Consider the following 15,971-nt stretch of genomic DNA (forward strand, 5'->3'; position numbering starts at 1 on the left):
GCAATGAATTCCATAATCTTGGCGTTAATGGATTTCGACCTTTTGAGTTGTCTAGCTGAAATGTTCTTACTCTTTCAAATGACTGCTCGACTTGAACTTGTTTAGTTGTTGGAAGTGTGCTCTTAGTTTTTTTCTGCTTTTGTTCTAAGTAGTCGCTGAACGTCTGGGGGTGTTGCACTTTCAAATGAGTAGTTAGGTTTGTGGTATTGAAATATTTCACTAATAGCAGAACAAACGTTTTTATTTTAACCTTTTTATTTAACTAGGCAAGTCAGTAAAGACATTCTTATTTACAATGACGGCCTAGGAACAGTGGGTTAACTGCCTTGTTCAGGGCCAGAACAACAGATTTTTACGTTATCAGCTCGGGGATTTTATCTAGCAACCTTTTGGTTACTGGCCCAACACTCTAACCACTACGCTACCGGTCACCCTCATACGGGCCTTTTTGTTATCTTCCTTTGAAACGTCAAAATAGATCCACACAGCAGACATTGTGGGCTAGGTTAGGAATGCTGTGTTGCGCTGTATTTTTTTTGTGGCATCATTACGTCATCTACCTACGTTATACAGGTATGCACGTCAGCTTTGACATCGGTTTTGCACATCGACGTTATTTATATATATATACAAAGAGCCGATGCCATTGTTGGCATTTTTAGCTAATATTGTCCGATTCCGATATGCTTACTGATTTATATCGTGCATCCCTACATTTTAAACTTATTTTGTATTTTTAATGCATTGTATCCACTTTTGTGCTTGTATTTGTGTTTTTAAATAGTCAAATCAATCTATCAAGAGACTACAGTGTGGAGTATAGTATTCTACAGTATATTACAAAGTTCTATAGTAAGCACTACACGATCGAGTGGGAACCTCAGAGGAAATCCACGGCATGAGCTGCCCAGGGACAGCACGTTTAAATCAAAACGGCATCGACAACGCTAGCAGTTAGCAGAAAAGTTATCTAGCAGTCCAATCGATCTAAAAATACCAAAGTAAACATTACGTAATCAAGTGTTATTACAGTATGCGGTATAGTATACTGCAGTATACTACTAAAGTTTATAGTAAGCAGCAGTTCTGAAATGTATCCTACCAGACCACTTCACCCTTAGACAGATATCTGTCAGAACACTGGTCCAATAGCACGTCCTAATAATAATAATAATAATAATAATAATATATCTATTTTATATTGCGATTTTCATACAAAATCTAAAAATAAAAAATGATAATGGTCTTCCACAGCGGGTGGATGATGATGATGCAGTTCAGTATAGGACTAGCTTGAGTAAAGGTGGCGTCGATGGTCCAGCCACATCTGCACTGTATGTGGCCCTCTTTGTAGTGTCTGGATGTGTGGGAAACTGTGCGTGCGTGCGAGCTTGTCTTCCTCACATAGCGAATATCAACAGGTAGTAAGTAAGTAAGTAATTAGTCTGACCTTCTACTTCCCAACCACGCGTCAATACTCAATTGAACCATTCGCTGTAAACTGTTGTTTTCTCAATTGATCATCAATGCTTGACATTTCTCTGTTGTCTTGTTATTCTCTGTAATTGCAGAGTACGTGGACGGTGGCTTGTCTTCCTGGGTTAACAAAGAGCGATTTCAGAGCTACCTGCAGATCGATGGCTTCACCCTGTATGAACTGGGAGAGACCGGTACAGTATACATTCTGTACTCTACCAACATACTGACAAGCACAGTATAGTCCTTTTCCATGATCCTGTGCACTTGTGGCTATCTAGGTGGATTTGACAGGTGTAAGCAATTTGGTAATAGCTCCAACTTGCCCTCTAGGTGGACGTTTTACCCTATTGCTTACACCAATCAAAGTCTCTCAGATCTCCACAAGTGCACAGAGTCAAGGGGTCGATTTGGGATTGTTCCACCCCCCCCGTATTGCATCCTATCATTACATTCAACATAATAACCTCAACCAAGGCTTTGTCATGTAATGCTACATGACACGCCAGCAGAGGGCGGAGCAGTTCTTACCATTTCCAACCAAGTGCTTCCTTCCTGCATCAGTCCACAAGCCTGAACACTGAACAATACATGTACACCCATCTTAAGTTGTATGGCAGTTGTTTTATGAGTCCATTTCTCTTGTTCTTATGGGCTTCTTCCCCTTCTACTGCACCTGAATAGCCTCCGCACACTGGTTCTAGAACCACCAAGAAGTCACCAAATGCAGAATGACAAATGAATTGAAACCTTGGTTGGTGCTTTCTTTTGTTTTAGCTGCTTCTGTAGTGATGTGCGATATCTCCCCCAAAGCCTTTTATCTTCAGGCTATTGTCCTCCCGCCTTCTCTTCTTCTGTCTGTTTGCGAGTGTGATTTGTAATCCCTCTCTCCCTCTACAGGCAAATTGGTGGCGATTGCAGTCATCGACGAGAAAGACCCGACAGAGGAAAGCGGCAGGTACAAAAGAACATTGAAATTAAAGCCTAGTGCTGCTAGACAAATTACAATCGCACGCTTCCATGGAAACCGCTGCGGCGGCATTTAAAAACGCCCAGCTTTTTCAACTAAAGATAAGCGCTGCATTTATTGTTTGGATTGCCCACAAATTGATGCATGTGGGAAGAGCGTCACGATGTGGACTGATGTGAACTAATGTGGTACCTTTCTCTCTTTTTTGTTGTTGATTTGTCTGTTAGATTAAAGACTCTGATTCAGAGAGTGGCAAAGGAATACAGGGAGCATTTTAACAGGTAAGAGTGTTTGGATGAAGATGAGTCATTCATATATTCATAACCACACACACACACACACACACACACACACACACACACAAACGTTCATTTTCTGTCCTTGTGGCTGACCTAAAATGTATTTCCATTCAAAATCCTATTTTCTCTAATCCCTAACCTTAACCCCTAACTCTAATCCTAAATCTACCCCCTAATTCTACCCCTTATTTTAACTCTATAAACTTAACCCCTAAGCTTAAAATAGTCTTTGTCTTTATGGTCCTTGTTTTACTATCCTTGTGGGAACATTTGGAGATTTCAGGTCCCCACGAGGATAGAAGAACAAGTGTATACACACACACACACATTACAAGGGATCGCTGTGGGGAGACAGCCTAACCAGCTATACTTCTTTGAGGACATGTCTGGTTTCATTCAGTATCAGTGGGGAGGTAATTATGCAAAATGTCAGGCTTACCAAAAATAGGCGCTCCTCTGGAGCTGTCAGTCGCTGCACAGTTGGAGGAACTTATTACCTCACGAGACTTTGTTCTCCTGTAAGAATACCTTATTAAACTATCACCAGTGTGAATGGAACGCTACATTACAGAATGGTGCGTACAATGGATTCATTTAGCTTTAATTAAGAAGTGATCTACCTCGCAACAAACTCCAAATGGGGTTTCATAAGGCTGATGCGTACGAACACGCACATCAAATGCATTCGCTGTAGTATAGACCCTCGTCCCATACATAGTCATACATATTAGTGTCAATGTACAGAATCTCACCATATTTGGCACACACTCCATATTGCTCTTTCTCTTTACTAGTTAATTCACTGGTGCTGGCCCTCTAGCTAAATGAAGAGGTATTATCTAAAATCTCTATGATCAAAGTGTTTCTTCTCCTCTCCAGGCAGCCACATTAGAGCTGATTGAATTTCACAGATCCCTATCATCAGTTAGACTATCTGCCACGCTATCGCGCCTTGTTTTTGAAGTCATCACACTCCCCTGATTTACAGTTAGATTATAGCCCAGTGCTTTGACACAACCTAAATGCTAGATGGCTCGTTGTAATTACGTCACACCTCCCTCGTTAGTGCCCCTTCTGTTGGGCAGACACGGAGACTGAGGCAGACACGGAGACTGAGGCAGACACGGAGACTGAGGCAGACACGGAGACTGAGGCAGACACGGAGACTGAGGCAGACACGGAGACTGAGGCAGACACGGAGACTGAGGCAGACACGGAGACTGAGGCAGACACGGAGGGCAGGCGACTGATGCAGATAGATGTCATTTGGATGAGTGAGGCGGTGTGTGAGGGCGGTAATGAATACTGTGGCATTCAGCTCGCCCTCCATCCGCAACAGTGTGACAGAGCGATAAATGCAATCTCTGAGAGGAGACTACCCAAGGAGACGTGTGTGTGGTGTGTGTTATTCTCTCTGTGTGTGTTTGGGTGCTGGCTAGGTGTGTGTGTCTGTGTGCTATGGTTTGGGGATATATGTATTTGAGTGATTGTGAGTTAGCGTTGTGGGTCTGTTGCACAGCAGGGAGTTGAAAAGAGAGTGGGAGGGAGGTAGAGGGAGGTGAAGACAGGGGGAACGGGAGGGAGACAGCAATATTTATGCGGTTGAGCGGGGAGAGCTATGGTGATTGCTATGATGAACTGACATTTATAGACACGCTCGCCACATAAAATGTGTATAATATATTCTTCCAAAAGTCTCTCACATGTACGCACACGCACACTGAATTCATTCATTGAAGTCCATAAACTAGCTTCCTCTTGGGTAAGAGTAATATCTCACAATTGCTTGGTATCTTAGAATAAGAATTCAACAAGCCTCACTTCTTTCAAGTACTCAGTCTTTAGCCCAATATTATCTGACTGAGCTTCAGCCTAACCAGATTAGATCGGGTTTAATAATAGTTGAGTGTCTTCATAAACATGTCATTGATATTGTCACCGGCTGTATCGTTTGGCACCCAGGGGACAGGTGTTCCAGATGGAACCATGATTCAATATGAATGTAATATATATGTTGAGGCGGCCATAATCCGTCTCTCAGTGCAAATTACTGGGTTAGTCCCCTTCCATCCCTATCTCCTGCTTTCTTCCCACAATGCATCACACAGGCGCCAACACAGAACAACACAATGAGATACAAATGGAATTCTTCCTTCCTCTGCCTTACCGTTTTTAGGTAAATCATCCGATACTTTTTTGGAAAGAAGATGGGAATTTTGTGTTATTTCGCTATTACGTGCCGTTGGAGAGAGAAGGGAGTCCTTGGTTCAGTCTTCATAGGAAACTAGGTCTTGTGTTATGACTCTTGTTAGGATAGCAATGCTTATATGAGTTGGTCTCCTTTAATTTTGTTGGTCTTATGATGAGTTGTTTGTCATAAATGAGCTCGTTTGTATGCATGTTGTGTCTCACTTTGTTGCTTGTCTTGTTCTGTCTCCCCAGAGACTTCCAGTTTGGCCACATGGATGGAAACGACTACATCAACAGCCTCATTATGGGGTGAGCGTCTCCTCCTTTTTCTCCTCCATCTCCCTGCTTCTTTACCTCCTCTTCTGTACTTCCTCTCCTCCTTCTCTCCTCTACCACCCCTTTCTTCTACCACCACCTTCCTGTCTCTTCCTCCTCCCTTCTACTGCCGCCTCCTCTCTTCCCCCTACTCCCTTCTCAGGTTTCCTAGGCTACCGCAGTAACCTCACACTGTCAGACTCCATAAAACCGCAATTTAAAGTCGGCCTCCGCTATTAAAATGCACTCTGTTGGATCCGTCAATTACCCGGGACTGACCGTCATTTGCTTTTAGTGGGCTGGGAATTGCCAGAATTACCATGATACTTAGGTGCTGATACGATATGTATTGCGATTCTCACGATTCTATATGTATTGCGATTCGATACTGTGATTTTAGTGCGATTCGACGTTCCAAACATATTGCTTACCATATGTCTGCTGCAGAGGGACAAGAGAGAGCCATGAGAATGAGTTTTGATCAGTCAGGGAAATAAAAGTGCTAAAAACAAAATGGCTCCCTATTTAAAAAGAAGATCGAGAACAAGCTATGAAGGACAAATACTGCCGCTTTTGGTGCAGGTACAGCCAACTAGCGCAAAAATATTGCGACATTGTCAAAACGATACAATATATTGTAAAAAATAACATCCCGATATGTAACTATCTTTTTATTTTTTTCCCCATCACTAATGCTAGCTCCCTGCCAGGTTTACCTATGAAACTGGTGGATTAGAGTCTTATTGGGCCTGTGCTTTAATGGCTGTCAGAGGGAGAGCTGTGCTAATGATGCAGTAAGCCCCAGTATGGAGCTGCGTGACAGGGCTCGCTGCTGCGTGGTGTGGTGTCATGCTCTGAGAGGCCTGTGCTGCCGCTGCTCTGACACCACCACACTGTTAATTAGCCCGGACCGCCAAGCCTGGCAGGGCCAGCAGGAGCGCAGCGGGGGCACAGGACATGGGGTGTGTGTGTGTGTAATGTATGTATGTATGCATGCAACCATACATACATGCATGCATACATACATACATACATACATACATACATACATACATACATACATACATACATACATACATACATACATACATGGAGTATACCAAACATTAGGAACACCTTCCTAATATTGAGTTGCACCCCCCTTTGCCCTCAGAACAGCCTCAATTCATTGGGGCATAGACTATACAAGGTATTAAAAGCCTTCCACAGGGATGCTGGCCCATGTTGACTCCAATGTTTCCCACAGTTGGGTCAAGTTGGCTGGATGTCCTTTGGGTGCTGAACCATTCTTGATACACAGAGAAAACTATGTCAAAAACACAGCAGTGTTGCAGTTCTTGACACAAAACAGTGTGCCTGGCACCTACTACCATACCCTGTTCAAAGGCACTTACATATTTTTGTCTTGGCCATTCACCCTCTGAATGGCACATATACACAATCCATGTCTCAAGGCTTAAAAATCCTTCTTTAACCTGTCTCCTCCCCTTCATCTACACTGATTGACGTGGTGACATCAATAAGGGATCATAGCTTTCGTTTTGGATTCACCTGGTTAGTCTTTTTTAATATGAGCGTGACCAAAGCGTGTGTGTGTGTGGTTAGGGTTGTCGTGATACCAGATTTTCCATGGCAAAAAAGTAAACACAGAGCAGACTGATTTAGATGGTCCTTGAAAAAAATCACTTTCTGTAAAATCTATATCTTTTTTCAACATTGACTGTTTTCCTCCAAAAACAAGTCTGCTTCATGTTTTTGTTTCCTTAACACGGTATTTCGGATGAATTGCGATATTAGCATCATGACAACCCTAGTGTATGTGGAGAGGGGGGAGGGGGGGGGGGGGGTTTAAATACCTCGGAATGTTATTGTTTATGTGAGGGAGATTACAGTAATCATGCTCTTTTAATCACACCAGGGGCTTACAGAGTGTGTTTGTGATGACAGCAAATGTGTTACTGTGAATATGTCTGTGATCGAAGTACACTGTGTGTGTATCTATGTGTAATGCTGATACTGTGATGGGGGATTATAATAGACATACATATTAACATGTGAATAGGGTGGGTAGTGATTACACAGTTGTTTGGATGCTTGTGTATATATGTGCTTGCGCGTGTGTGTCTGATTCTTTTGGACGGCCCTGGACCGAGTTTGCCCAGGATTAATTGGCCTCCTTTGAGGAATAAAATCCCGGCCTGTCAATGGCCACTAATCCCGCTCCTTTAGGAAGGCCAGGGAAATAAATCTGATGGCTTTTTATCCTCCCCTCCTTCATCACACAGATTACTGGGCTCCTTCTCTGGCAGCGAGAAGCGCCCAGTCATATCTGGCAGACACACACACACGCGCAAGCACGCACACTCCCTAGTCCAATGTAGTTTAACGTCTGAGGCTGGTTTTAGTGTTTCTGCCCGTCTGAGTATAGGATTAGCGCCTTAGCAATGCTGCTGCAACATCACAGCCGGGCATCTGGTATGCATTCATTGCATTGTGTTTGGGTGGAAACTGGAGGAGCCAGAGCCGTGGCGACTCTCGCACTCTCCGTAATGGCCGTTGCTATGACTGAGAGCCATTCTGCAATATGCATGGGCAAAGCAGGCAGAGTGAGAGTGGAAGTGCTGCTGAAAAGCCCCAGCAGTCTGCTCTCTGAAAGGTGAATGGGCTAATCCATGTTGATTCAAAATGTCTGCCATCTGTTGGTTCTCGGCTGAATGTCAGATGGAGTACTCACGTAGGGTTTGTGGATGGGGGGCGTGTGTGTGTGCATGCACAACTCCAGGCTAATGGTGGTGTAGTGGAGGGCTGTCTACAAAGCTAGTGTGTGTGCGCAGCTTGTGTGCCTAAGCTCAGCTGCGGTGTGCACAGTGATGCACAACATGCTTCATCTCAGCTGGTCTGTGTAGTTGTGTGTGTGTGTGTGTGTGTGTGTGTGTGTGTGTGTGTGTGTGTGTGTGTGTGCGCACGCACGTGTACATTGTATCTATACGTGTGCCTTCTCTCAGTTGAGCTGTGCAGTTGTGTCTGATCTTCTGGGTTACACTGTGTGTCTGTGTGACACTGTATATGTCACCTCAGCTGTGTGGCCACCCAGTGCTGGACTCCCTCTGATTCAGTTGTCAGCTCTAATTTGTAAAGGTTCCTTTAACTGTGGCCCCATGATGCCGCCAGAGTCGCACACTGTTTGCATAAAGATCAAGATGACACTCCAAAAACTCTGCATCGCATTGCCTTTCATCCATACCAAATACCAATGCCCTCAAGAAAAGTCGAGCCGCATCGAAAAGAAAAGAGCTGTGTATCCCATCTTGACTATAAAGCTTCTTTGTTATTTTTGTTTCTTGTGCTTCTTACACTATAATCTACCATTTAATTGGCATCATGGATGATATGCGTTCAACACCATCGTGCCCACAAAGCTCATCACTAAGCTAAGGACCGTGGGACTAAACACCTCCCTCTGCAACTGGATCCTGCACTTCCTGGCGGGCCGACCCTAGGTGGTAAGGATAGGCAACAACACATCTGCCGCACTGATCCTCAACACGGGGGCCCATCAGGGATGTGTGCTCAGTCCCCTCCTGTACTCCCTGTTCGCCCACTACTGCGTGGCCAAGCACGACTCCAACACCATCATTAAGTTTGTTGACGACATAACGATGGTAGGCCTGACCACCGACAACAATGAGACAGCATATAGGGAGGAGGTCAGAGACCTGGCAGTGTGGTGCCAGGACAACAACCTCTCCCTCAACACGAGCAAGACAAAGGAGATGATTGTGGACTACAGGAAAAGGAGGGCCGAACACGCCCCCATTCAGATCGACGGGGCTGTAGTGGAGCCGATCGAGAGTTTCAAATTCCTTAGTGTCCACATCACCAACACACTATCATGGTCCAAACACACCAAGAAAGTTGTGAAGAGGGCACAACAACGCCTTTTTCCCCCTCAGGAGACTGAAAAGATTTTGCATGGGTCCCCAGATTCTCAAAAAGTTCTACAGCTGCACCATCAAGAGAATCTTGACTGGTTGCATCACCGCATCGTATGGCAACTCCTCGGCATCCGACCGTACGGCGCTACAGAGGGTAGTGCGTACAGCCCAATAGATCACTGGGGCCAAGCTTCCTGCCATCCAGGACCTATATACTAGGCGGTGTCAGAGGAAGGCCCAAAAAATTGTCAAAGACTCCAGTCACTGAAGTCATACTGTTCTCTCTGCTAGTGCACGGCAAGCGGTACCGGAGAGCCAAAAGGCTCCTTAACAGCTTCTACCACCAAGCCATAAGACAGCTGAACAATTTATTTTTACACTGTTGCTACTCGCTGTTTGTCTATCCATAGTCACTTTACCCATACCTACATGTACAAATTACCTTCAATAACCTGTACCCCCGCATATTGACTTGGTACCGGTACCCCCTGTACATAGTCGCATTATAGTTATTTTGTGTTACTTCTCGTATTAAATGTTTTACTCTAGTAAATATTTGCTTAAATCTATTTTCTTAACTGCATTGTTGGTTATTGTTGTAAGTAAGCATTTCACGGTAAGGTTGTACTCGGCGCATGTGAGAAACAAAATGGGATTTGATTTGATAGAGGTAGTGTGTGCGCTTGAAATGGAGAGCCCTCACCCCTGACCTCCCACTGGCCCAGTGCCTCCTGCCTACTGTAGCCCTGTAATCACAGTCACCTGTTGTATTCGGGCGCATGTGACAAATAAAATTTGATTTGATAAGTGGGGCCCTGAGTTTTCTCTGGTCAGCTCACATGGTCAGAAAAACTCCTGGCCCTATATGATATGCGTAGAGGGATATTCTGCAGTATATAAAAATAGAAAACTTTTACATTCCAGTGTCTCGAAATAGGTGCTGGAGGTCAAATCTGAAGACCTAGGGGTCAAATTGGGACATGTGAGCTTAGATTGCAGTGTACATGGCCGAGTCCGTGGTCTAGTGCTAATGCTCCTGGCTTAAACACATATACTGCTCTCCTCACCATAGACTGGGGTTCAATCCCTGCTCCAACCCTCCAATCTATTTCTTTCACCTGCCTGTACCTCAATCCTTCCGCTGCAAAAATGATTGCAGTCGAACGATTGCAATCATCCTTTATTGAGATTGACATTTTGCTGCATAGTTTATCTTCTGAATTGGTTATCTGCCATATCTCTGTGACCTTTTTTAGAATGATAATCTCCTCTTCCTCTTTCTCTCTCCCCCACAGCGAGGTGTCAGTGCCGTCCATCATCATCCTCAACACGTCTAATGAGCAGTACTTCCTGCCCAGCGAGCCCGTGGAGACCCTGGAGCAGCTGGTTCACTTCATCAACAGTGTTCTAGACGGCTCCGCTCAGGTCCACAACTCCACTCTTCTCTGACTCCCCTCCGCCATTTTGGCTCCAGCTGGTTTTCTTTTCCCTTCCCCTATTTATTTGACCATTCTAACTGCAACAGAAAGCTCAAATTGTTTGTGCAGCTGTCCATGTTTTGTTTAGTCTTTATTTATCCAAGGAATTCCAATGAGACTGGATGGACTCTTTGGCAATATCCTTTATTGAGATTGACAGTCATGTTGAATCGTTTTTCTTCTACATAGCCTTTCTGCCATTACTCTGGCTCCTAAATATTTATTTACAGTGTCAGTATTTGGCATATAATATATTCCAGTATCAGTATTTGACATTATAATATACTCCACTAAATGACTTATGTACACTAGATGACATATAGGGGGTGCTGTGTTGAAGCCACCATGCCTCCATCTTTATTATTTTTTCCCCCTATTCATTCTATTAGAGACACCTTAATGCATACTTTTAAATGATATTATGTGAGCTAAACATACAAATAAAAAATATATTTTAATTCCTTAATTTTTTTAAATTCCTTAAAGTATAATATTTAGAGATGACTTATGTAACTATCCCCACTCCAACAACCAAATACTTAAATACATGTAATTGAAATACTGTAGGATTCCATTAATTCCTATGGAGGACTGCTCCTACTAGGGAGGGCCAATATGACCGACCGGTGGCTTTAAAGCCTCTCAATGGCCAATACATAGCATCAGCCATCAGGGGTTTCTATACATCATTGAATCCACTACATGGCGGCTGGAAAAAGTGACATCCTTTCCCCCTCTTGTTTATTATAAAGTCAAAGATGAATAAAACCGTAATCCAAATACAACGGAAGTCCTTCTCTTTCCCAGAGCGTTCAGCAGGGTTATTTTTCACCTGGCAAAACAAACCAAAACCCCACCAAGTAAACAGCAGTGGAGAGTGAGAACCCTGTTCTGTTCCCCAGGCTTGTGCCAGCTCACCTCATGGCTGCTATGCTGTCAAAGACTCTAATGAGGAAGCGCTGGCAGGCTGATGTCTCTCTCTCTCTCTCTCTCTCTCTCTCTCTCTCTCTCTCTCTCTCTCTCTCTCTCTCTCTCTCTCTCTCACTCACATTCCAGTCTCCCCAGTGCTCCACTCTAACACCACATCCTCTGCCTGTGTGTTTCCCCTCAGGCCCAGGGAGGAGACGGCATGTTCCAGAGGGTCAAACGAGTGGCCTTCGACGCCAAGTCCACCATTATGGTGAGTGGCTGGGCACAATCAGCATTAGGCAAATTGCAGGGGGAAATGGGAAAACAAGATGATTGTGGGAGGATAAATTGGCCATGTATGCAGCATAAGTTTAATGTATGCTGTCGTGATGTCTCCAAAACATTTAAGAAAAAACAACATTTGGTTGCCGTTTTTCATTTGAATAATATTTCTCATGATATTTTCTGAATAACAAGTAGAATATGGAGGGAAACAGCCCTCTGTACAATATCCTGTGTAGCTAGCTACAGTATGTTAGTGATGCACCGATTTTTGGCCGATACCGATATCCAATATTTTCCTTGCCAAAAAACCTGATGCCGATAACCGATATTTACAATTTTAGCAGCCTTTTAAGCATTCTAGTACAGTTAAATAGTTACACACATATGGACACAAAACCTATTTCTTTCACTTACTTGCTGTGATGTTTCGTTGTTCATTTGTTCAGTCGTATCATTCTCAACCAGGATTTCTATTGAACGCCGTTTGGGTCTTTGCGTGTCGAAAAAGATATACACATCAAATAACACGACATATGTTTCAGTAGCTATAGTTAGCTAACTATATACTTGGTGTCATCATCTAAAATAACCCTAATTCCTAAGACGTCTCTTATTTGATTAATGGTGGGCGGACCCATCTATGTGAAGCTAGCCACAATAAGGATTAGCCACATTAGTGGACTTTGCGGTTAGCCTTCAAAATAAAAGTATGGCATAATTCTACTATTTGTATTCATTTGCATTACTGTCAATGACGTTTTTATTTTGAAGGCAAACCGCAAATTCCACTATTGTGCCTAATCCTTATTGTGGCTAGCTTCACAACACATAACCCAGTGTGGTCGAGCCTCACTAGCCAGATTATAACGTTAGCTTTGGGCAACAGGTTTAACCTCTTACATCTAGACGTTCCGCTAGCGGAACACCTGCTCCAATATCCAATGATAGGCGTGGCGCGAATTACAAATTCCTCAAAAATACAAAAACGTCAATTTTTCAAACATATGACTATTTTACAGCATTTTAAAGACAAGACTCTCCTTTATCTAACCACACTGTCCGATTTCAAAAAGGCTTTACAGCGAAAGCAAAACATTAGATTATGTCAGCAGAGTACCCAGCCAGAAATAATCAGACACCCATTTTTCAAGCTAGCATATAATGTCACAAAAAACAAAACCACAGCTAAATGCAGCACTAACCTTTGATGATCTTCATCAGATGACACGCCTAGGACGACATGTTATACAATACATGCATGTTTTGTTCAATCAAGTTCATATTTATATCAAAAACCAGCTTTTTACATTAGCATGTGACGTTCAGAACTAGCATTCCCACCGAACACTTCCGGTGAATTTACTAAATTACTCACGATAAACGTTCACAAAAAACATAATTATTTTAAGAATTATAGATACAGAACTCCTTTGTGCAATCGAGGTGTCCGATTTTAAAATAGCTTTTCGGTGAAAGCACATTTTGCAATATTCTGAGTAGATAGCCCAGCCATCACGGCTAGCTATTTTGACACCCACCACGTTTAGCCCTGACCAAACTCCGATTTACTATTAGAAAAGTTTGATTTACCTTTGGTGTTCTTCGTCAGAATGCACTCCCAGGACTGCTACTTCAATAACAAATGTTGGTTTGGTTCAAAATAATCCATAGTTATATCCAAATAACGGCGTTTTGTTCGTGCGTTCAAGACACTATCCGAAGTGTAAATAAGGGTCACGCGCACGACGCATTTCGTGACAAAAAAATTGTAAATATTCCATTACCGTACTTTGAAGCATGTCAACCGCTGTTTAAAATACATTTTTATGCCATTTTTCTCGTAAAAAAGCGATAATATTCCGACCGGGAAAGCGTGTATACGTACAAAGAGAGAGAAAATAAAAGCATGGGATCCCCTCGTGCACGAGCCTGAGTTTCATAGTACTGTGACTGGCCACTATCCAAACGCGCTAATGTTTTTCAGCCAGAGCCTGCAAAGCCACGATTCAGCTTTTTGCCGCCTTCTGAGAGCCCATGGGAGCCGTAGGAAGTGTCACGTAACATCAGAGATCCCCTGTATTGGATAGAGATAATCAACAAGGCCAAGAAATGGTCAGACAGGGTACTTCCTGTACAGAATCTAATCAGGTTTTGGCCTGCCAAATGAGTTCTGTTATACTCACAGGCACCATTCAAACAGTTTTAGAAACTTTGGAGTGTTTTCTATCCAAAGGTAATAATTATATGCATATTCTAGTTTCTGGGCAGGAGTAATAATCAGATTAAATCGGGTACGTTTTTTTAATCGGCCGTGAAAATACTGCCCCCTAGCCATAACGGGTTAAGTTGCTGACCAGCTAGTTATTTTCATGAACTGAAGTTCAATTTCAATAGGCGAACAATAAGTGGCAACCTAGCTAATACTTACTCACAAGGATTCCTAAATCATTGCTAAGAATAATGAAAATGACTGCAGGTTCTTCTGGTCATTGTTTTCAAGCTGGTTGTATTGGTGCTAGCTAGGTACCAAGCTAAAGCTAGCTACCCCAGAAGTTGCGGTCGAACAAATTGTGCTTTATTACCAACGCGGTATTGTAAACACATCGTTCGTGGCTGAGGTTAGCTTTTTTTGTACAGCTTTGACAGTGCTACTGTATCTTTTTTGACACGCAAAGACCCAAACGACGTTCCATAGTATGTATGTGGTGAAGTTAATAGCAGTGACGCTATTACTGTGTAACTCCGTTAGGGCAACATCTGAAGAATAGCGCACTTGGTAGTGTGTATCGGGGCTTGACCAGTTGGCGAAAACCAACATCACCCATGACAGAGAACGGTTGATTGTCAAGGGCAATGAATTCCATTATCTTGGCTTTAATGGATTTCGCTTTTGATTTGTCTCGCTGAAATTTTGTTACTCTTTGTTACTCCACACATCATACATTGTGGGCTAGTTTAGGAATGCTGTGTTGCACGTATAGCGCAACATTTTACATGGCGTCATTACGTCATGAACCTATGTTATATAGGTATGCACGACATCAGTTAAACTAGACTTGGGCCGATACCAATGTTGGCATTTTTAGCTTATATTGGCCGATTCTGATATGTTCACCGATATATCGTGCATCCCTAGTATGTGTCATAAGGCCCACTATTATTCCCCTGATAGTTACCAGTATGACAAGGAGATGACTCATCAATAGAAGAGTGGTGTATTGAAAAAGGAAGTGGCAACCGTGACAGAGAGAAAAGATGACAGAAAGAGAGGGAAGGGAATGAGTAAGGATAGAAAATAAATCTTTCTTTGAGCTGTTCTTATAGTACAATTAGACACTACACTACCACTTTCACACTCCATCCCCAGGTGACAGCACCAACTGGGTCAGGTGTTGTGCTCTGCCAGGAAGTTTTGTTAAGTGTTGATTGTGCACAGGTGTGGGTAATCAGTCAGTGTGGCAGCTTGCATAGCCGTGAGGCTGCTGCAGTTTGAGGGCCATTTGGGCTTTTGGTTTGAATCGTTATTTTTTGGGGCATGTCTTTGTGTAGTTTTCTTTTTTGTATTTATATATTTTTGTCACCACTTTCAACATCCATAACTTGTTTGAGCTGGCTGACAAAGGAGTCAAGACTGAGCTAGCCCTGGACCCAAGTAAGGTTGCTGTCTCCTCGGCAGATGCATACATCATGGTCCGCACACATCAAATCAGGTTATAGCTAGGCCTAGGACCCCTAGACTTAGCGAGTGTATGAAGTCAGTAGGCTAGCTAGTTGGTTTCGTAACAGGGAGGACTAGTGTTTATTTGACTGACTGTGTGATATGAATGAAAATGGGATGTAGTAGCGTAATGCTATACAGAAAGTAGACTATACCCAAACCAAGAATAAACCTTAAAGGTACCCTCAAATGGAAAAGAAAATGATAGATTATATTTAGAAAAATGGTAATCTGGCAGGAAAAATAAATTGATGGAAAAATGGTCACCTGATGGGGGGAAAAGGGAAATCAGTTTATTTTTTTTTGTTTAAAATTACCTTTTTGAAATGTTGTATTGAAGTTTCACAGTTTCTTTGTGTGAAGTTCAAGCATGCCTCACTAAAATCTGTAATAGGA

The 15,971-nt window shown here is 43.0% G+C and overlaps 1 protein-coding gene across 1 annotated transcript in view; it reads left to right on the top strand.

The window, feature by feature from the left end:
* Window positions 1-15,971, top strand: part of tmx3b (thioredoxin related transmembrane protein 3b) — a 54,220-nt gene that overhangs the window by 36,390 nt on the left and 1,859 nt on the right. Inside the window, exons 10-15 of the mRNA XM_014180931.3 lie at window positions 1,572-1,670; window positions 2,377-2,434; window positions 2,674-2,727; window positions 5,188-5,244; window positions 10,481-10,610; window positions 11,775-11,843. Of these exons, the coding sequence (XP_014036406.2) occupies window positions 1,572-1,670; window positions 2,377-2,434; window positions 2,674-2,727; window positions 5,188-5,244; window positions 10,481-10,610; window positions 11,775-11,843 (467 nt within the window). The remainder of the gene's footprint in view (window positions 1-1,571; window positions 1,671-2,376; window positions 2,435-2,673; window positions 2,728-5,187; window positions 5,245-10,480; window positions 10,611-11,774; window positions 11,844-15,971) is intronic.

Source organism: Salmo salar, chromosome 29, assembly GCF_965601325.2.
Source record: "Salmo salar chromosome 29, fSalSal1, whole genome shotgun sequence".
Lineage (NCBI taxonomy): Eukaryota > Metazoa > Chordata > Actinopteri > Salmoniformes > Salmonidae > Salmo > Salmo salar.